This window comes from Oncorhynchus gorbuscha, linkage group LG07, assembly GCF_021184085.1.
Source record: "Oncorhynchus gorbuscha isolate QuinsamMale2020 ecotype Even-year linkage group LG07, OgorEven_v1.0, whole genome shotgun sequence".
Classification (NCBI taxonomy): Eukaryota; Metazoa; Chordata; class Actinopteri; order Salmoniformes; family Salmonidae; genus Oncorhynchus; species Oncorhynchus gorbuscha.
Genome location: NC_060179.1, coordinates 59,997,511 through 60,019,600, shown reverse-complemented (window position 1 = coordinate 60,019,600; position 22,090 = coordinate 59,997,511). Strand labels below are relative to the sequence as shown.

The following is a 22,090-nucleotide window of genomic DNA, read 5'->3' as shown; positions in this document are numbered from 1 at the left end:
AAACGTTAATTGATACAAGAGTAGATTCCATTTTATTTGATATCTCCTTCCCAGTAGGTGGCGACACAACATTTCAATACAGTCCCCGTGTATTACCATCGATAAATAATGTAATCTAGCCACGTAAACATTGTAACCAAGGATCCAGAGGCAATTTAAAATCAAGTGCAGCAGCTTGCCTTTCTGAGTTTTGTCAGTAACATCTACGGATAATTGCAGATTATTTACGGTGTGAAATTATTTGTTTATAAATGCAAGATGGTCCAGAAGTGTCTTAACCAGGCAGCCAGGTAGGTGGCTATCGTTAACAGGAATGTATTCATTTAACCAATTCTGTAGCAAAACGTTTCTTAAACGGAAGCAAATAGAACGAAACGGGGAGTGACCTACCTGATATTGTGCAATGGAAACTGTCGTTTTATTGCGAAACGTTTGGCAACTGGCGGAATGAATACACCCCTAGTACTCACTGGATGCGGGACGTTAGCCAACGAACATTAGTTAGCTAGCTAGGTAGTTCATGTTAAACGCCATTATGTACAATTAATAAGCTAGATAATGTGGCTTTGGAGGCGAACGAAGCTAAATCATTTGAAAAGCGAGAGTAGATAACTGGCTAGCTAGCTAGTCTTGTTCAAAGACAATGTACTAGTTAGAGCTAGGTATCAACGTCACGTGGGCACTTGTAGCTAGCGACCTACTTTTTTAAATTTATCTGACTTCAAGCCCGTTTTGACTTGTTTGCAACATCATCACGTTTTGCTTTGTCGTGTTCTGCAGCAACATCAAGCTAGCTAAACAAAATTCCATTGTTGCAATAACATTTTTTTAGTTGTATGTTTTATATCATGTGCCATTCCCCAGGACCAATGATGAGTCATTGCTCCAATAACTTTTTTACCTGAGAGGCCTTGACAGCACACAGGAACATCAGACCCAGGTACTGCATTAAGTGCACAGCTACTGCTTTGAAAATCACACCACTAACCCCACAGTGTGCCTATTTGTATTACATGAAGCTAGCTACTTGTGTTTTACTTGATGCCAGTCAAATAAACTAAACGTTTCCTCTTGAAAGCAGACTGATATCATGGAGGAAACCAAGGGAGAGCTGGTGAATCTGTGTATGGACTATCCTGAGGGTCTCTCCATATTCAAGATTCACAACCTTTACCTGGAGGCCTACAACAAGCCTCTGGATCTGGGATGCTCAAACAGGCAAGGAGAACTTCTAATATAAGACAGTGAAGGGCAACTAGTCCGAGAGGTGTACTGTACACACCAATAGACAACTTCTCATGGGTTAAATCAGTGTTACGAGTTGAGCTGGTATGAAAGCCTGTGCACCAGGGATCATCAACTAGATTCAGCAGCAGGACATTTTTTTTATTGAGTGGATGGTCAGGGGGCCAGCACGTAATTACAAATAATTTGTAGACTATGTTGAACGCACAAAGCCCAACAGATAATATTTTCCTAAAACATAATAATTTCAAACCTTGCTCACATTTGTATGCAATCACATACAGTTGAAGTCAGAAGTTTACATACACTTAGGTTGGAGTCATTAATTAAAATGTGTTTTTCAACCACTCCACAAATTTCTTGTTAACAAATTATAATTTTGGCAAGTTTGTTAAAACATCTACTTTGTGCATGACACAAGTCATTTTTCCAACAATTGTTTACAGACAGATTATTTCACTTAGAATTCACTGTATCACCATTCCAGTGGGTCAGAAGTTTACATACACGAAGTTGACTGTGCCTTTAAACAGCTTGGAAAATTATGTCATGGCTTTAGAAGCTTCTGATAGGCTAATTTACATCATTTGAGTCAATTGGAGGTCTACCTCTGGATGTATTTCAAGGCCTACTGTCAAACTCCGTGCTTCTTTGCTTGACATCATGGGAAAATTGAAAGAAATCAGCCAAGACCTCAGAAAAACAATTGTAGACCACAAGTCTGGTTCATCCTTGGGAGCAATTTCCAAATGCCTGAAGGTACCACGTTCATCTGTACAAACAATAGTACGCAAGTATAAACACCATGGGACCATGCAGCCGTCATACCGCTTAGGAGGGAGACACGCTCTGTCTCCTTGATATGACCGTACTTTGGTGTGAAAAGTGCAAATCAATCCCAGGACAACAGCAAAGGACCCTGTGAAGATGCTGGAGGAAACTGGTACAAAAGTATCTATATCCACAGTAAAACGAGTCCTATATCGATGTAACCTGAAAGGCAGGGTAGCCTAGTGGTTAGAGCGTTGGACGAGTAACCGGAAGGTTGCAAGTTCAAACCCCCGAGCTGACAAGGTACAAATCTGTCGTTCTGCCCCTGAACAGGCAGTTAACCCACTGTTCCTAGGCCGTCCTTGAAAATAAGAATTTGTTCTTAACTGACTTGTCTAGTAAAATAAAGGTAAAAAAAAAGGAAGAAGCCACTTCTCCAAAACCACCATAAAAAAGCCAGACTTACGGTTTTGCAGCACATGAGGACAAAGATCATACTTTTTGGAGAAATGTCCTCTGGTCTGATGAAACAAAAATACAACTGTTTGGCCATAATGAACATTGTTGTGTTTGGAGGAAAAAGGGGGAGGCTTGCAAGCCGAAGAACACCATCCCAACCGTGAAGCACGAGGGTGGCAGCATCATGTTGTGGGGGTGCTTTGCTGCAGGAGGAACTTGTGCACTTCACAAAACAGATGGCATCATGAGGAGGAAAATTATGTGGATATATTAAAGCAACATTTCAAGACATCAGTCAGGAAATTAAAGCTTGGCCGCAAATGGGTATTCCAAATGGACAATGACCCCAAGCATACTTCCAAAGTTGTGGCAAAATGGCTTAAGGACAACAAAGTCAAGGTTTTGGAGTGGCCATCCAAGCCCTGACCTCAATCCTATAGAATATTTGTAGGCAGAACTGAAAAAGCGTGTGAGAGCATGGAGGCCTACAAACCTGACTCAGTTACACCAGCTCTGTCAAGAGGAATGGGCCAAAATTCACCCAAGCTTTTGTAAGGCTTCCCAAAACGTTTGACCAAAGTTAAACAATTTTAAAGGCAATGCTAGCAAATACTAATTGAGTTTGTAAACTTGTGACCCACTGGGAATGTGATGAAAGAAATAAAAGCTGAAATAAATCATTCTTTCTATTATTCTGACATTTCATATTCTTTAAATAACGTGGGGATCCTAATTGACCTAAGACAGGGAATTTGTCTAGGATTAACTAGAATTTAAATGTATTACTAGAGTTTAAATGTATTTAGCTAAGTGTATGTATTAAAAGTATTTGGCCTAGGTGTATGTAAACTTCTGACTTCAATTGTATCTCTATTATGTTTGGGAATACTTTGCAACATATTTCCAAAATTAAAATATCTTGAAGCTGATTTGCTAGTGTTTTTACTGTCTTTTATGTCCTCCCCTTCAGAAAAATCACCCGCTGGCCAAATTTGACCTGCAGGCTGCAAGTTGGGGATCCTCCAAGTTCTAGTACAGGGTTTCCCAAACTCTGGAACCCAAGGGGTGCACATTTTGTATTTTTGCCCTAGCACTACACAGCCGATTCAAATAATCAACTAATCATCCAGCTTTGATCATTTGAATCCACTGTGTAGTGTTAGGGCAAGAAACAAAATGTGCACCCCTTGGGCTCCAGAGGCCCGAGATTGGAAAAGCTGGCCTAGTGCCCAGCTATCCTAGCAGTTGACATTGCAGATGACAGTGTACTGATGTATAGTGTACAGATAATTAATGATTGCTCATTAACACTTTTTTTCTATCTGTATTTGTTGTCTCTTTATATGTTCTTGTTTATGTTTTGATTCCTTTTTTGTATATAGAGCTGCAACCAGAATTTCCCCACAGGGAAAATAAAATCATTATCTTATCCCTACTCTACATTGTTACTATGGTAAATGTTTTCTCACACAGTAGGTATCGGTGAAGTACAAACTTTCTAATCCTATCTTATTTTATTTTAGGTTGTTGGCACTAGAGACACTGCTGAAGACCATACCTGACCAGCTCCGCTTCTCCTCTACTGGAGGACTGACTGTATGGCCTATCACGTCTCGTCTACACACATCCACCTCATCATCTTCCTCATCATTAGCATCATCGTCAGCAGCAGCTATAGAACGTCCCACTGCACCTGGAAGCTCAGCACAGGATATCAGCAAAGGTCAGAAGTTGAGGAACCCACTGATCTGTATATGAGTGGATAAGTGAAAACATGGATTTCGCCGTCTTACTTACACCAATCCAACCCTCAGATTTGTAGGCAGACGTTGTATTTTCAAAACAAGGAGACCTTTGATCTTGCCTAACGTGTTGATTTGTCTTCCTCTCCAGCTGTGTGCCTGAACAGGCTCAGAAGAGAGGTGCTGCTCATGCTCGGCACCTTCCCTGGTGGTGTGGAGGTGCCTAAGCTGTGTGCCTGCTACAAGCAGATGTACGGCAGGCAGCTGACCCTCAGAGAATATGGGCTGGCAGGCCTCCAAGAGCTGTTTGCTGCCCTGGGGGACCAGGTGTGTGTGGAGAGACAGGACAAGATGAACTTGGTTCGGCTGAGCAGTCCTGGCGACCAGATGGATTACACACAGCCACAGCAGGGGCATGTACGGGAGAGGAGGAGGAGGAGAGAGGAAGAAAAAGAAGAGAAGGATGTAAACGAAAGCCTGTCAGGAGCTCTGCTCAGGAAGACAGGTGAGGCTTTCTGTTGTTATATTTAGTGTTGAATTGACTATAGGGCTGGGCGAATGTCTGCCTGTTTCGCAAAAATCCTTTAATTAAAAAAAAATTATGAACGTTTATGTCTGCTTTTTCTCATGTTGTCGTTTTGGTCTCGTCTTCTTCGCTCCTTCTGTCCTGTGTGCACATTCCCATTTACAAGTGCATACAGTACCAGTCAAAAGTTTGGACAGACCTATTCATTTCAGGATTTTTCTTTATTTTTTACTATTCTCTACATTATAGAATAATAGTGAAGACCTCAAACTATGAAATAACACACATGGAATCATGTAGTAACCAAAAATGTGTTAAAATATATTTATTTATTGAATATTTCAGAATCTTCTAAGTAGCCACCCTTTGCCTTGATGACAGCTTTGCACACTTTTGGTATTCTCTCAACCAGCTTAATGAGGTAGTCACCTGGAATGTATTTCAATTAACAGGTTTTTGTTAAGTTCATTTGTGGAATTTCTTTCATTTTTAATGCGTTTGAGCCATTCAGTTGTGTTGTGACATGGTAGGGGTGGTATACAGAAGATAGCTCTATTTGGTAAAAGACAAAGTCCATATTATGGCAAAAACAGCTCAAGCAAAGAGAAATGACAGTCCATTATTACTTTAAGACATGAAAGTAATGCCAAGAACATTTTTTAAAGTGCATTCGTAAAAACCATCAAGCTCTATGATGGAACTGGCTCTCATGAGGACCGCCACAGGAAAGGAAGACCCCTGAGTTACCTCTGCTGTAGAGGATAAGTTCATTAGGGTTACCAGCATCAGAAATTGCAGCCCAAATAAATGCTTCACAGAGTTCACGTAACAGACACATCTCAACATCAACTGTTCAGAGGAGAATGTGTGAATCAGACATTCATGGTCGAATTGCTGCAGAGAAACCACTACTAAAGGACATCAATAAGAAAAATACACTTGCTTGGGTCAAGAAACACGAGCAATGGACATTATGCTGGTGGAAATCTGTCCTTTGTTATGATGAGTCCAAATTGAAATTTCTGGTTCCAACCGCCGTGTCTTTGTGAGACGTGGAGTAGGTGAAGCATGGAGGAGGAGGTGTTGGGGTGCTTTGCTGGTGACACTGTCTGTGATTTATTTAGAATTCAAGGCACACTTAACCAGCATGGCTACCACAGCATTGTGCAGCGATACACCATCCCATCTGGTTTGGGGTTTGTGGTACTATCATTTGTTTTTCAACAGGACAATGACCCAAAACACACCCCCAGCTGTGTAAGGGCAATTTAACCAAGAAGGAGAGTGATGGAGTGCTGCATCAGATGACCTGGGCTCCACAATCACCCAACCTCAACCCGATTTGAGATGGTTTGGGATGAGTTGGACCGCAGAGTAAAGGAACAGCAGCCAACAAGTGCTCAGCATATGTGGAAACTCCTTCAACACTGTTGGAAAAGCATTCCAGGTGACTACCTCATGAAGCTGGTTGAGAGATTCCAAAGCTGTCAGCAAGGCAAAGGGTGGCTACTTTAAAGAATATAAAATATATTTGGATTTGTTTAACAGATTTGTGGTTACTTCGTGATTCCATATGTGTCATTTAATAGTTTTGATGTCTTCACTATTATTCTACAATGTAGAAAATAGTTCAAATAAAAATGCATCAGCTTCTCATTGCGCACAGAGCAGACACTAAAAAGGGAGTATTAATGAACATTGATTCTAGAAGATGAATTCTCAGTTTGTCATTGCGGTACTAGGTCCCAGTAGCAGCATTTTTTTTTAGCCAAATACTGTTATACTATCTGTGTAGTCTGTTTTGTAAATGTGCAATAAGCATAAGACACAATTATATAAGGAATTGGCAACTTTGTTCTCTCTCATTCCTAGAAATAAGGTAGGCCACTTGATTTCAACATCTGAACATTGTGGACAGGCTAGCATGCTGTTCAAACAGTTGGAGTTGGACAGAAGTGTTAAATTCCATGTTTTAAGTATCCCTATATTTGTTATTACGGTGCTATCACTCTGTTATTAGTGCTCCTGCGCAGGAGTCTTGTTGTTGATGAACCTGAGTGGAATGGTAAATGTGTATTTCTCTAATACGGTTGAGTAAGTGTTAAACTGGAACCTTGTTGTGTCATTATGAGTTAACAAGAAGAGTGTGTTCATAACAATTCAACTGATCTACCTTGTTAGCTAACAAAGAGATCAAAGTTGGCTAGATTTGAAACAGCCTAAAGATTAGCTGGCTACTCAATAGCATGTGGGCTTGTGCTTGAGAGATTTATAAGACTTGTGTTTAATTTTCTATAATGCCTGCTACAATAAGTTAGTCATTATTAGTGAATGTGCATTATTAGTGAATGTGTATTATGCATGGTTCTGGTTAAATGTGTAACAAAAGGGGCATTCCATAGGCAAACCTGAAAGCCAGATCAGTGATTATGGCAAAAAAAACTATTTTGGGCTTATACTGTATTTAGCCTAAGTATAATTTCACAAGCCCTGAATTCGTTAGATTATTGATGACTGTTTGAAATGCAGTGTATTTGACATTTAATTGTACAACCAAGCTTCTTTAGAGAACATTTAAAATATATATATCTTATCGCTCTCTCTCGTGAATCCCCCATAGATGGCCATAATGCTCTTGAGCAATGTTCCCTCTAAGCTGTGCACCCTGCTCCCCCTGGACTGCCTCACAGAAAGAATATCAGCCCGTGCAGGAAAGTATGAGGTTGAACTTAACTCAAAATTCTAGAGTTTTCCCCCTTAGTAAACACTATCAACGTTTTCCTCTACTGTAGGAATTGTGATTGAATCAATGCAATATTAGCCACTTTCAATGCAAGATACTGAAACAAAACAAACTATGCAAGACTTAGTTTTACACACTAACTGTGCAAGCGATTTTATTGTAGGCAGAAGGCATAGGAGTAGGATCCTGTTGCATTGACCGGCACGACTCAGGCCCGTACTCTGCACAGACTGGTGCGCCATATCCAATCAGAGCTGCATTAGGCCTATATGCAAATAGACCATTGCCATGATGGATCTGTGCCATTCACTTTCAACTGGACTGTGGTTTCAGCATGAGCGGTCGTGAGTAGATGCGTTTGTGTTGAGATCAAAGGGAGAGCTGCATGTAGCCGTGTGTGCACATTTGTTCTTATCCATTGCTAGATAGTGAGTTATTAGCCCAGCTATAGATACTTTGTAATTAGCAATGGGTGAGGGATTGCTTCTTACAAGAGCACAAAACATTTACATTTCTATCTTTGAAAAGCGAGTCGGTAAAATGTTCATTTGTCTTAAAGGGGCAGTGTTGTATTTTTTGGCAGGCTTGAATACGCTAAGTAACCAATAGGCTGAGGGTAGCATCATTTGTCTGATTCTCTGTAATAATAGTATGGGAATAATAATACATTTTATATTCCTCCCTACACTTCCTACATAGCTAAGTTCCTGCCGGTCATCAACACAGGTCGTCACGCTCTGCGGTCGCACCCAAGCGGCTCATAATTTGACCTTTATTTAACTAGGCAAGTCAGTTAAGAACAAATTCTTATTTACAATGATGGCCCGGACGGCGCTGGACCAATTTTGGCCAGATGTGATGCAGCCTGGATTTGAACCAGGTGTCTTAGACCACTGGCCACTCGGGAGCCCAATTAAACAGTATAGTATGTAATGAATATACATTTCCTCCACTTATTTTCCTTTTTGAGACTATTCTCAACCTAATAGGAAATTACTTTATAAGCATTTTCATCAAACGAGCATTAACATGAGGGGAATTGAGGGAAAATGGAAGACTTTCTTACACTTAGTACAATTGTAAATGACCTCCGTTGTCATTGAGTTTAAAACCTTCACATAGTGCACTTAATTCTCAGAAGGGGGAAAGGAACATACGAATTTAAACATCAGTACATACTTTATCACCACACACAAGGTGATCGCTTGTTGAGACTGTCGGTATTGCTACAGGATCACCATGACGGTAGGCCCTTAAACTCTACCTTGGGAGCACCATTTACAAAACCACCACTGTGTGCATGGCCTATGGACATGCTGCACCATTAACTCAATGTTTTACCTTGGTGTTATGGATTATCATCATCTTAATCAGGCATAGGAAATAAATCAGGTAAATAGGGTTTTGAGGGGTCTCCTTCAGGGGTTAGTAATGTCATGACAAGAATAGTCTCAACGGTTTTGCTGCACAATTTCTTACAAGTTACAATAAGCTTTATAAATCAACCAATGAAATATTGTAGCTCCCATAACACCAAATAATGACTGAACCCATCCAAACAGATTTCAATCGTTGTCTGGTTGGTGTTCGTTTGCGAGATCATCGCTAAGCTTTTTCAGATGTTCCACTACGATAGTCAAGTTACCCTTACCCCGGGTTATGAATGTACAGCGATGGTCCCCTGTCATTTGGCACACACTTATGCAAACATTCTGTCTCAAAAACATGCCCTGTATGTACTCCGTCTCCGGCTACAAATACATTTGCGCTTAAATCATTCTATCTAACCCGTAACACGTTAGTCACGACTGCTAGTCCACTTATAAACGTACTGAAACATCAGAAAGCCATATGCATTGATGCACTTTAATATTTGAATTCTGATAACATGCTAAAACAAAACCTCTACCATCAATGTTTTACAATCAAATTTAGATTTACAGTCTTCAGTGCTCCACATTGTCTATCACGCAAATTCAAGACCCTCAACTTAGCACACACCAAAACAGTTAGAATCTACATTTGCAAACAGGGGACTATGTATGTGTGTGTGTGTATGTATGTATGTATATATATATATATCACACACATACACACACACACACACACACACACACACACACACACACACACACACACACACACACACACACACACACACACACACACACACACACACACACACACACACACACACACACACACACACACACACAGTTGTCGGAAGTTTACATACACCTTAGCCAAATACATTTAAAGTCAGTTTTTCACAATTACTGACATTTAATCCTAGTTAAAATTCCATGTCTTAGGTCAGTTAAGAGCACCACTTTATTTTAAGAATGTGAAATGTCAGAATAATAGTTGAGAGAATGATTTATTTCAGCTTTTACTTCTTTCATCTCATTCCCAGTCGGTCAGAAGTTTTCATACACTCAATTAGTATTTGGTAGCATTGCCTTTAAATTGTTTAACTTGGGTCAAATGTTACGGGTAGCCTTCCACAAGCTTCCCACAATAAGTTGGGTGAATTTTGGCCCATTCCTCCCGACAGAGCTGGTGTAACTGAGTCAGGTTTGTAGGCCTTCTTGCTCTCACACGCTTTTTCAGTTCTGCCCACAAATTCTCTATAGGATTGAGGTCAGGGCTTTGTGATGGCCACTCCAATACCTTGACTTTGTTATCCTTAAGACATTTTGCCACAACTTTGGAAGTATGCTTGGGGTCATTGCCATTTGGAAGACCCATTTGCGACCAAGCTTTAACTTCCTGACTGATGTCTTGAGATGATGCTTCAATATAGCCACATAATTTTCCTCCTAATGATGCCATCTCTTTTGTGAAGTGCACCAGTCCCTCCTACAGCAAAGCACCTCCACAACATGATGCTGCCACCCCTGTGCTTCACGGTTGGAATGATGTTCTTTGGCTTGCAAGCCTCCCCCTTTTTCTTCCAAACATAACAATGGTCATTATGGCCAAACAGTTCTATATTTGTTTCATCAGACCAGAGAACATTTCTCCAAAAAGTATGATCTTTGTCCCCATGTGCAGTTGCAAACCGTAGTCTGGCTTTTTCATGGCTGTTTTCGAGCAGTGGCTTCAACTTAGTGTATGTAAACTTCTGAACCACTGGAATTGTGATACAGTGAATTCTAAGTGAAATAGTCTGTCTGTAAACAATTGTTGGAAAAATGACTTACCGACTTGCCCAAACTATAGTTTGTGAACAAGAAATTTGTGGAGTGGTTGAAAAACAAGTTTTAATTACTCCATCGTAAGTGTATGTAAACTTCAGACCTCAACTGTTTGGTTTGTACTACTTATTACCAATATTAACCTTTCTCATTACAGCCCCCATTTATCCCTGTCTTAAACTGTCATGAGTGGCATGTTAATGACAACAGATCGGTATCTCAATGTATTCTTAGTCTAAATGACTATACATTCTGCAGTGTGCAGACCTCTACAATCAACATGATCCCCACAAATGAACAATTACGGGCACTAGGGCTGGGCGATATATATCGTTTGACGATAGAACGTCTTGTTTCATATTTTGCTCTATCGTTTATTTACTTGTTTTGCAAATCACACTCTTTACAGCAATGTTTTTTTGTCAATTGGACGTGCTTTGTGCGGAAAGAAATTTGCAACACAAACAAACATGGAGGAGAGTAAATGTGACACAGAGCTCGGAGACACAGAGCTCGTACCTAAAAGAGGGGCTACTTCGGTAGCATAGGCGTGGTTTGGGTATGAAAAGTCTGACATGGACCAGAAAACCGTCCTCTGCAAAATATGCTGCAGACCGGTCCCAACAACAGGCTCAAACACCACTAACCTCTTTTACCACCTACGCAAGAATCATGTGAAACAGTATGGAGAGAGTCTATGGATGAGACCCAAAAAAGTACAGTCGAGTGCTCAAAACAAACCCCCGGCTCGGACGTTAGAAGAGGCTTTTGCCCGCGGTACACCATATGGCAAAGATGGAGGGCGATAACAGCTGCCATTACAACTTACATCTGCAAAGACATGGCTCCAATTTACACGGTTGAGAAACAGGGGTTTCGTGAGTTGGTGCTAACACTTGACCCAAGGTACCAATTGCAAATTCTTATGTGACATGTATAAATGCCAAAATAACATGCAAAACAGGCAAGCCCACCCCCCCATGTTATTTTGTTACATGCTTAACTGAAAATTTGTACAAAGGTTCTAAATAAAAGGAGAAATAATCAATATGAGTAAGTACCTTTTTAATTTGTTGAATATATTTAAAAATTTAGTAAGAAACAGGTCTTTACATGTGGTAATTTTATATAAATGTGCTATATCGTGATATGTATCATTATTGGGATATGAAATTACCTACATCGGGATATGAGATTATGGCCATATCGCCCAGCCCTGACAGGCATTGTTGACCCCCCCCCCCCCCCCAATTCCCTCTCGGCACTGTCTTCATGTTCTTCTTCAGATAGTATTTCAGTTCGTCCTTCCAATGGCACATGTTCAAAGTGGATGGCCCTTGATAATGTCCCTCACCGCCATTGTCCATTATGTCTTGTCCATTTTCCTACCGGTACACCAGCAACATGAGAGAAGTTTGATCAGAATCTCTCTCCATGCTCACTCCACATGGACTCAAGTCACACTCCTTAGAGAAAAGGCATGAGAGAAAAAGCAGTTGAGAGTTTCAACTGGATGCTGTGTAAAGGCTGCTGGTTCGGACTCAGGTCTCACGGTAGAAGGGGTGCAGGACCAAACTTAACGCCTTTGTCGCCGTGCTTCAGCCGGTTAGGGGGGATTGACGTTAACACTGTTGATCAAATGATCCCTTCCATGGATCTAGACACCATCTGTGGTCACCTTTTCCATAACCTTCGAGAGAGGATAGACCAGAACAACAGTTTAGTGCATTTCCGATTCAGGAAATCCAGACAAATGATTTACTGTATGTCAAATTAGAATGAAGTAAAACCACAAATTCAAATTCCTATCTCCATCCATGGCTAATTTAAGAAAGGGACAATTTTAATTTACATTTTTTCTATCAATGACGTATGCTCCTAATGGGATTTGATAGGAGTGACGCCAAATCCAAGCTGGCTTCCCTTGACACTTTTTTTTTGTTGGTGCACCAGCTGCTACTGGAGGAGGCTGAATGATAGAACAGCTATTTCCATGTTATGGGATGCATTTTCTCTATTGTTTTTGATGGTAGGCCACTCTGGTAGGTCTACATTATCATCATCCACAGTAGCCTACTTGACCACTGTCTGAAACTGTAACTTAAAGCGGGTACAGCCTCAGTGTGCACAGGAAACGCATGCTGGAAGTTGCACAGAATTTTCACAATGTTCAAGTTTGCTCTCAGCAGACCTGCAATTTGCTCAGTGCTGTTGAATCTTTTTAACCGTATGAACCTTACACATTTATAGTGGGAGCTGCTTGGTTTCAGATGTGGTCAGCTGTAGCAGACGAGGAAACCGAAACTCAAGGCCTTGGATCAATCCCCCCCCCCCCACTCTCTCTCTTCACTCACATCATCCCTCACTCCTGTATTTCTGTTCTGTTTTCCTCTTATTGCTTAGTCACCATCTCTAATCCCAATCCAACATCTAGCCAATATACATCATTAATGTTATTACTACACAGATAAGATACTGGTGCAACGTGTTTTACTGTATTGTCTCCTGTTGCTACAGTTTAACATCTGCCTAGGGACTGAATATTAATCGGCTTGATAGCAAATCTGGTGCAACACTCAAGTTATGTATGCCAACATGGTCCCTGACAATTTAAAAAGACACTGAAAAAGAGGCAAAACAAGGTATTGAAAATAACATTTGGAACTAGTCCAGATGATTTTACCACCCACAGAGGGTTTGCTACACTACAGTCTGGTGGCTGGTTTCTGTCTCCTTCCTGGAATAGGAGAGTCAGACACTAATGACTCTGTTCTCAGCTGATCACTGTTTACTTTCTGTTTCCTTTCTCCTGTGAGCTGCTATGATTGGTGGATTGTCAGATGGGGCGAGTGAGGTTTAAAGGATGAGAGAAAGGTGCAGGGAACCATTTTGATTCAAGCACAACAAAGTTCAGACTGAAGTATATTATATCTACCTATCGACAATCAAAACAACCATTTGGTAAGGTGACATTTTCCTTTATAGGTTTGACTTGTCAATGAGGATAGCTGTTGTTAAAGGGATACTTCCCCAGAGTCAGATGAACTTTTGTCTGTGTGTCCAGTATGGAGGGAGTTAGAGGTAGTTTTGTGATCCAATGCTAACTTGTACGGTTTAATTTAATATTCTGTGATCTGAGTATTTTAACAAAAATATCATCGACAAAAATGTTTAGCTTTAAGGTTACCATGGTAACCGGGCCACTCAGTCATCACATATGCCTGTGAGAATGTCACTAGTATAGGCTAGCAGTGGGAGCAAACTCAAACATTGAAAAGCAACCTAGCTTTTGAACAAAACCATTTTAATAGCCAAGAAACACGAGGACAAAGTCTCACTTTATTAGACTTTCGAGTAAATTAGACCAACTTTTATGCCTCTGCCCATTGTTTCTAAAAACAAATCTTTCAGCACTAGTAGTGCTGACACCCCCCCCCGCCAGACAGGCAGTGTTGCTGTGCGAGGTGGGATAGCTATAATGTTAGGATTCAGATTTCTTTGTGCATTTGCAAATATGAAAATAGATACTGCAGCATTTATTTAGTTATAGATCACAACTCGCACTTGTGCCCATACTTAACTATTTTTATTAAATGCTTACACTATAGAGCCCGGCATGTTACCACACACCAACCTGACAGGTGAATTAGACATTCTTACCCGCCAATGGCGGCGGCAGCGTAGCCTAGTGGTTGGAGCGTTGGACTAGTAACCGGAAGGTTGCGAGTTCAAACCCCCGAGCTGACAAGGTACAAATCTGTCGTTCTGCCCCTGAACAGGCAGTTAACCCACTGTTCCCAGGCCGTCATTGAAAATAAGAATATGTTCTTAACTGACTTGCCTGGTAAAATAAAAAATGCCAAATCTACCCATGTTTGGCAGGTGGCGGGTGTTAATTTTAGGCCCTGTATATACATAGACTTCTAGTTATTACGAAAACGCTAGCTAGCAGCTTCCTTTAAACTGCTCACTGAGACAAAGAAATGGTATGAGTTTATCTACTACCACAATGTCAGATGAAGTGCCAAAATGCCGATGTTTCCCTACCTCTATGCTTATCACGTTTGTAAATGTTTTACAAGTTAAATGTTTTGGCTGATTATTAATAACTAGGAGTAAGTTTAAAGCTGGACTGCTTTTTGTCTAGCTAGTTGACGTACCTATTGAATGGGATATTCTGGGTTCTTGTTTGGACCTTTAAACTCCGGTACTGTGTGTGTAGATAAGTTTGAAAATGTCTTTGAGTCATGATTGCTTCACTCTTTTACCCATGTTATTACCTGCTATTACACTGCAGACTCCACCCAGACTGACTCATGCAAGCATTATCTCAAATGTTCCTTGTGTTTGCATCGAAAATGACCTATCTTCCTTTATCCTGTGTGTGTGTGTGTGTGTGTGTGTGTGTGTGTGTGTGTGTGTGTGTGTGTGTGTGTGTGTGTGTGTGTGTGTGTGTGTGTGTGTGTGTACACGTTTATGTGCGTGTGTGCGTTAGCGATGTCGGAGACTGAGAGGGCCCAGAGGAACATCCTGTCCCTGGTGGAGCAGCACCCAGAGGGGGTCCCCCTGAAGAAGCTGACGGTGGCCTACAGCCAGAAGTACCACTGCAACCTCACCCTGTCCTCCCTGGGCTTCAGCTCCACATCTAGCCTGGTGGCCTCTCTGGAAGGGGAGCTCTATGTGGACAAGGACCTGGTCTTCCACAGGAGCCATAGAGGAGTCGCCGTAGCTCCAGCACAGGCAGGGGGAGACAAGATTGACATATCCCGCAGGCCTCGGTCTGGGAAGGATCCACCATCGAGGACCCTCTCCCCCAGAGCTGTACCACTGAAAACCCATCCTCAGTCTACTACCCCGATCAGCTTTGGTTCTGGGTCTGATCCCCTACAACCGGCCCCAGGCTCTCGCTATGGGCCTCCCCCAAGCTCTGGATCCTCCCTTGGGGCTACCTGTCCTTCTATTCCCCCCTCTGCCGTCCCCCGTTCCTCCCCTCTCCTTTCTTTCTCCAGCACAGTGAAAGAGAATGAAGAGGTGACTCGGGAAGAGCTACTAGACAGAGTTAAAGAAGTATGTTCTTTTAAAAATCTGTTTTATTATAGAATCTTTCTAGGCCGTTGCTGGAAAGGGAATATTCTTATTAGAATTGCCTGGTATAAATAAGGGTTAAAAATAGACTGTTCTTAAATCTGTCTTTTAGTTCCTATGAATGTTGCTTTTTGTATTGTAAAGTGGTTGGTGTATTGTTTTGAGTGCACGTTTAAATAAAGCTTGATTGGATGTGCTGTAGGTGATAAAGGTGTACCCCCCTGCCGCCACAACTATCGCCCAACTACAGAACGGCTACTTGCTGCGCTTTGGGAAGCAACTTCCTCTCCAGCAGTACAAGTCTCTTTATGACAACCATGAGAAACAACCTGCAGCAGCCTGCGCACTTGTAGTCCCGGGAAGGACAGGAGCAGAGAAACCAGCAGGTAGAGAGACCATCATAACTCATAATGTTAAGAAGTTGTAACTGAACAGCTGCCACGATGGCTGGTTTAACATTAACTGTATGTGTTGAAATGACCTGTTAACTCTTGTTTGACCCATGAACTCTCACTCACTCACCCACTCTCACACACACACAGCCACTTCAAAGAAGACAGAGTGTGAGGGACAATCTGCTCCTTCCACACCCCTGAACAACGGATACGTGCAGGACCAGGTGCGCTTTAAAACAAGGTCCCCCCTGCTACAATCACCAGTTCCATCCTCGTCCCCGTTACTCTCCCAGCCCCCCATCACTCCCCAAATCCCCCAGCCTGGTACCTCCGCATCGGACTCCGACTTCCCAGCACTGAAAGCGGAGCTGAGGCTGACCAAAGCCCAAGAGCGGAGGCAGCTAGCTGTGGGACAGAGGGAAGGAAACTCCCCTGTCTTCAGAGAGGCCTACAATGCCCAGCTCAGGGAAGTGCATGGGGCTAACGTGCGAGCTGTGGAGGCACAGGCTGAAGAGGAGGAGGAAGAGGATGGGATGAGGAGGAAGAGGAAGAAGGCTCTGGATCCTGAGGCGGTGAATAGTCTGGTGGAGGACGTCATACGAGACATCGCAGCCGAGGGAGAACTTGTCACCAGAGAGAAGGTGACAATCTTTCCAAGCTCCCCTTATTTACCTGTAATTATAATACCCACAAAACAGTACAACTTATTTTCAAGTGGCACCATCTGGTGGACACTTTGGGATCTTCTGCTGTCACGCCAGCCTCTTTCTCTGCTTCTCAACCTAGGTCCTAGAGGGCCATTTTCCAGCTTGACTTTTGTTGTGTTCCTGGGATGGTTTTAACCTCTTCCTCCCTGTTCTGTCCTGTGCCCAGGTGATCTCCAGGGTGTGCATGCTGATGCAGGTCCGCACTCTGGAGGCAGGCAGGATAGACCTCCGCTGGCAGATACCAGCTCTGAAGGACCTGCAACGCAACCTTCGAGAGATCAACATGTTCATAGAGGTCAGGATACTCATACACACACATACAGTTGTGGCAAAATGTTTTGAGAATGACACAAATATTAATTTCCACAAAGTTTGCTGCTTCAGTGTCTTTAGATATTTTTGTCAGATGTTACTATGGAAGTATAATTACAAGCATTTCATAAGTGTCAAAGTCTTTTATTGACAATTACATGAAGTTGATGCAAAGAGTCAATATTTGCAGTGTTGACCCTTCTTTTTCAAGACCTCTGCAATCCGCCCTGGCATGCTGTCAATTAACTTCTGGGCCACATCCTGACTGATGGCAGCCCATTCTTGCATAATCAATGCTTGGAGTTTGTCAGAATTTGTGGGTTTTTGTTTGTCCACCCGCCTCTTGAGGATTGACCACAAGTTCTCAATAGGATTAAGGTCTGGGGAGTTTTCTGGCCATGGACCCAAAATATTGATGTTTTGTTCCACGAACCACTTAGTTATCACTTTTGCCTTATGGCAAGGTGCTTCATCATGCTGGAAAAGGCATTGTTCATCACCAAACTGTTTGTGGATGGTTGAGAGAAGTTGCTCTGAGGATGTGTTTGTACCATTCTTTATTCATGGCTGTGTTCTTAGGCAAAATTGTGAGTGAGCCCACTCCCTTGGCTGAGAAGCAACCCCACACATGAATGGTCTCAGGATGCTTTACTTTTGACATGACACAGGACTGATGGTAGTGCTCACCTTGTCTTCTCCGGACAAGCTTTTTTCCAGATTCCCCAAACAATCGGAAAGGGGATTCATCAGAAAAAATGACTTTACCCCAGTCCTCAGCAGTCTAATCCCTGTACCTTTTGCAGAATATCAGTCTGTCCTTGATGTTTTTCTGGAGAGAAGTGGCTTCTTTGCTGCCCTTCTTGACACCAGGCCATCTTCCAAAAGTCTTCATGCAGATGCACTCACACCTGCCTGCTGCCATTCCTGAGCAAGCTCTGTACTGGTGGTGCCCCGATCCCGCAGCTGAATCAACTTTAGGAGACGGTCCTGGCGCTTGCTGGACTTTCTCGGGCGCCCTGAAGCCTTCTTTACAACAATTGAACTGCTCTCCTTGAATTTCTTGATGATCCAATAAATGGTTGATTTAGGTGCAATCTTACTGGCAGCAATATCCTTGCCTGTGAAGCCCTTTTTGTGGAGAAGCAATGATGATGGAACATGTTTCCTTGCAGGTAGCCATGGTTGACAGAGGAAGAACAATGATTCCATGCACCACCCTCCTTTTGATGCTTCCAGTCTGTTATTCGAACTCAATCAGCATGACAGAGTGATCTCCAACCTTGTCCTCATCAACACTCACATCTGTGTTAACGAGAGAATCACTGACATGATTTCAGCTGGTCCTTTTTTGGCAGGGCTGAAATGCAGTGGAAATGTTTTTGGGGGATTCGGATCATTTGCATGGCAAAAACGGACTTTGCAATTCATCTGGTCACTCTTCATAACATTCTGGAGTATATGCAAATTGCCATCATACAAACTGAGGCAGCAGACTTTGAAAATTAATATTTGTGTCATTCTCAAAACTTTTGGCCACGACTGTACACGCACATATATATGCCAGAAGCACCTGCAACTCACTGTCAAATCAACATGTTCAGTTAGCACACATACGCACGTCCATTAGTACATTTTTTAAACTGAATAATCTGATCATTAACTGGTGTGTATCCATATCTCTCTCAGTCTGCAGAGGCTGTGACTGCGATGTGTACCCTGTATGAGTTGGGTCAGAACCTGGCTGGTCTGAAGAACAAGAAGCGTTATGAGGAGCTGAACCTCGGGCCGCTGTGTAAACTGCCTCTCATCCATCGCATGTTCAAGATAGACAGCAACACCAAGGACGAGGACATTCCCCAGATAGAGACTGTGGACATACTGAGGGTGAGAGAGACATTGAACACATAGATACTGTGGATATATATATATATATATATATATATATATATATATATATATATATTGAAATATTGTTTTCCTGTCTCCTGCTTCCAGAGTCTGCGTGTGTTCAGGAGGAAACAGAATAAGCCCAAGGTGGACCTGGCTGAGTTTATGAAGCACCTGTCTGACCAGTATAGCTGTGACTCTCCCTATGAACTGGGCATTCGTATACACAGTGTGGGCCTGCCCATAGCCGTAAGTTTTGAGCTTCGCGGAGGTATCAGTTCCAAGTGTTGGAATATGGTCAGAGGTTATGAATCTGTATGAATCTCTTCTTTGAAGTAACGTACATAACATAATTATTATTGTTATTATTATATCTCATTCATGTCTCCCCCCTCTCCTCCCCCAGACCTTACAGAAGGCGGTGAGCTCAGAGCATGTGTGTATGGAGCGTGCCCGGGAGGCCATCCAGAGGGAGTTGGAGGAGGAGGTGGGGGAGAGGATGAGGAAGATGAAGAGGGTCGTGATGGAGGGAGCACAGGGTCCCGTCCTCTTCTCCTCTGTCGGTAGTGCCGAGCTGAGGAAGAAATACGTTACCATGACTGCAGCCGATGCCGTGCTCGAGGTCTTCACCAACGCATCCGGGGTCTTCAACCCCAAGATGACCAAGGTGATTGGTTGCTTAATTAAATTATTAACATAAGACAGCAATACAAAATTTATGGATGGTTGGTTGGATGGTCTTTGGTTGGGTCATTGGTTTAATCGGGTGGGTTAGAGGTGGGCGGGAAGCAAAGCATGCAAACCCTGTAGATGACCATGGCTCTGGGGTTCACTATTTTAACAACTCACTTTTAACTAACGTTTGCTGTGGCTGCTGTGCTTGTATGATGTTTCATGCAGAATGCAGCCTTGGTGCACCATGGCTTGGTGCACCAAGTAGGAGTAGGTAAACCCTGTGATGTTGGTGCAGGGTTTTGTGCCATCATTTGCATGAATGCCTCAGAAGCGTTGTGGTCAAATTCGATCCAGTTTCTTTTGCCACTTATTTCTTGTGATGTTGGAGGAGTTTTGTGCATACAGTCTCTGAAATGCCTCATAGGCTTTGTTCAGCTTTGGTCCAGTCTCTTTTACTGTCATCCACTGGTCTTTTCATTGCTTGAGCAACAGAGAATTTTTCACATTCCAAAACTTGCATTTTGGCAGCTGATGCAGCCAGCTCAGCTTCCTTTTCAAAGAATTCCCTTTTTTTGGCTTTAGTTGGGTTTCTTCCATGTTTATTTTCCAAAACTGCATCTTTAGTTTTCAAAGCAGCGTGCTCAGCCCTCGCTTTCATTCTAGCACTGTATGCACGTGACCTTGTTCTGGATGCACGTGACCTTGTTCTGGATGCACGTGACCTTGTTCTGGATGCACGTGACTTTTTTTTGATACAGCAGATACTGTGGTCCTGTGTAGATAGAGCATGGCGCTTGACCTTATTCGTAGAATGTATGCACACATGACTGTAAGTCACTTTGGATAAAAGCGTCTGCTAAATGGCATATATTATATATCATATATTATTACTGTCGTGTGGATCAATTGCCCGTCGCAATTCTGAGTCATTTTTAGACTTGGATGCACTTTCTGATCCAACAGAGATAATGTCATCTGGACAAATGACACTTTGTAGGTGGGAATCACCTTTCACTTGATCTAGAAATTCCTTGAAAAGCAATAGTTTTGGTTCATACCAATCGGCATGATCAGACCCTCCTCTTCAGGCAACATTTTCATCATTTTCGCCACCATCCATCAATGCTTGAATAGCATTCTTTTTCTTAATTAACGTTCTGAGCTTCGAGCGCCAATCAACTTGGACGACTTAAATATCAACAGTGAATTTCCAATAATGCCTAATGAACCCATTCTAAGTTGAAGAGCTTGCGACATTTGTTTCCAAAACAGACGTGTCAAACATTTCCAAACCAACAAAAGACCGGCTTAGCTTAAACATTATACCGGTATTGTAATCACTGTCCTAAAAAAATTATATTGTCTCATCGCTGCAACTCACCAACGGGTCTGGGAGAGGCAAAGGTCGATGACACTGGGCAAAATTGTGCACCACCCTATGGGACTCCCAGTCACGGCCGGTAATGACATCCTGGGATCGAACCCCAGGCTGTAGTGACGCCGCAACACTGCGTTGCAGTGCCTTAGACCGCCACTTGGGAGGCAACTCATGGTCTTTTTCGTCTGCAGTGCTGCTTCGATCCAAGTGGCTTGATAAATCTATATAAAGTGTAGAACTCCATTAAAACCTCTCTGGGATAGGGGGCAGTATTTTCACATCCGGATGAAAAGCATGCCCAAAGTAAACTGCCTTTACTCAGGCCCAGAAGCTAGGATATGCATATTATTAGTAGATTTGGATAGAAAACACACAAAAGTTTCTAAAACGGTTTGAATAATGTCTGTGAGTATAACAGAACTGATTTAGCAGGCGCAACTCCAAGCACAATCCAACCAGGGATTTTTTTTTGTTGATCAATCTGTTTTCTATTAGATTTCTATGGCAAGCCCGTTTTAATAGAAATATGCTTGCAGTTCCTATGGCTTCCACTAGATGTCAACAGTCTTTAGAAATTGTTTGATGTTTTCCCTTTGAGTAATGAAGAAGTAGCCCTTTCCTTTCGGAGTGTAGAGCCAAGTGGACTCTTCTGTTTTGGGCGAGCGACCTGAAGCTCGCTCCACATTGATTTTATCTGCTACTGAACACAGTTTATCCTGTCTTAAATTTGATTGATTATTTACGTTTTAAAATATCTAAAGTTGGATTAGGAAAGTTGTTTGAAATGTTTGGACCAAGATTACAGGAAACTTATTAGATAATTTGTAGTCATGTTGGACGAGTTGGAACCTGCATTTTTCTGAATCAAATGCGCCAAATAAATTGACATTTTGGGGGTTTAACAATGGAATTAATCAAACATATTGGGACATGTTGGAGTGCCAACAGAGGAAGATCTTCAAAAGTAA

At 42.3% G+C, this 22,090-nt stretch overlaps 1 protein-coding gene across 7 annotated transcripts in view; it reads left to right on the top strand.

Moving 5' to 3' along the window:
• The first annotated feature begins 100 nt into the window (after positions 1–100).
• wu:fj29h11 (protein NO VEIN) overlaps positions 101–22,090 on the top strand; it is a 54,822-nt gene continuing 32,832 nt past the window's right edge. Inside the window, exons 1-12 of one of the 7 annotated variants that reach the window (XM_046356999.1) lie at positions 101–290; positions 865–940; positions 1,082–1,218; positions 3,999–4,198; positions 4,369–4,722; positions 15,179–15,750; positions 15,971–16,154; positions 16,311–16,804; positions 17,037–17,165; positions 18,869–19,066; positions 19,178–19,318; positions 19,476–19,736. In XM_046356999.1, coding sequence (XP_046212955.1) covers positions 1,091–1,218; positions 3,999–4,198; positions 4,369–4,722; positions 15,179–15,750; positions 15,971–16,154; positions 16,311–16,804; positions 17,037–17,165; positions 18,869–19,066; positions 19,178–19,318; positions 19,476–19,736 — 2,661 coding nt within the window. In that variant the 5' untranslated portion in view covers positions 101–290; positions 865–940; positions 1,082–1,090. Of the gene's footprint in view, positions 291–413; positions 941–1,078; positions 1,219–3,998; positions 4,199–4,368; positions 4,723–13,299; positions 13,645–15,178; positions 15,751–15,970; positions 16,155–16,310; positions 16,805–17,036; positions 17,166–18,868; positions 19,067–19,177; positions 19,319–19,475; positions 19,737–22,090 lie in introns of those variants that run through there. The other 6 variants (XM_046357001.1, XM_046357000.1, XM_046357002.1 and 3 more) reach the window with 6 other exon arrangements.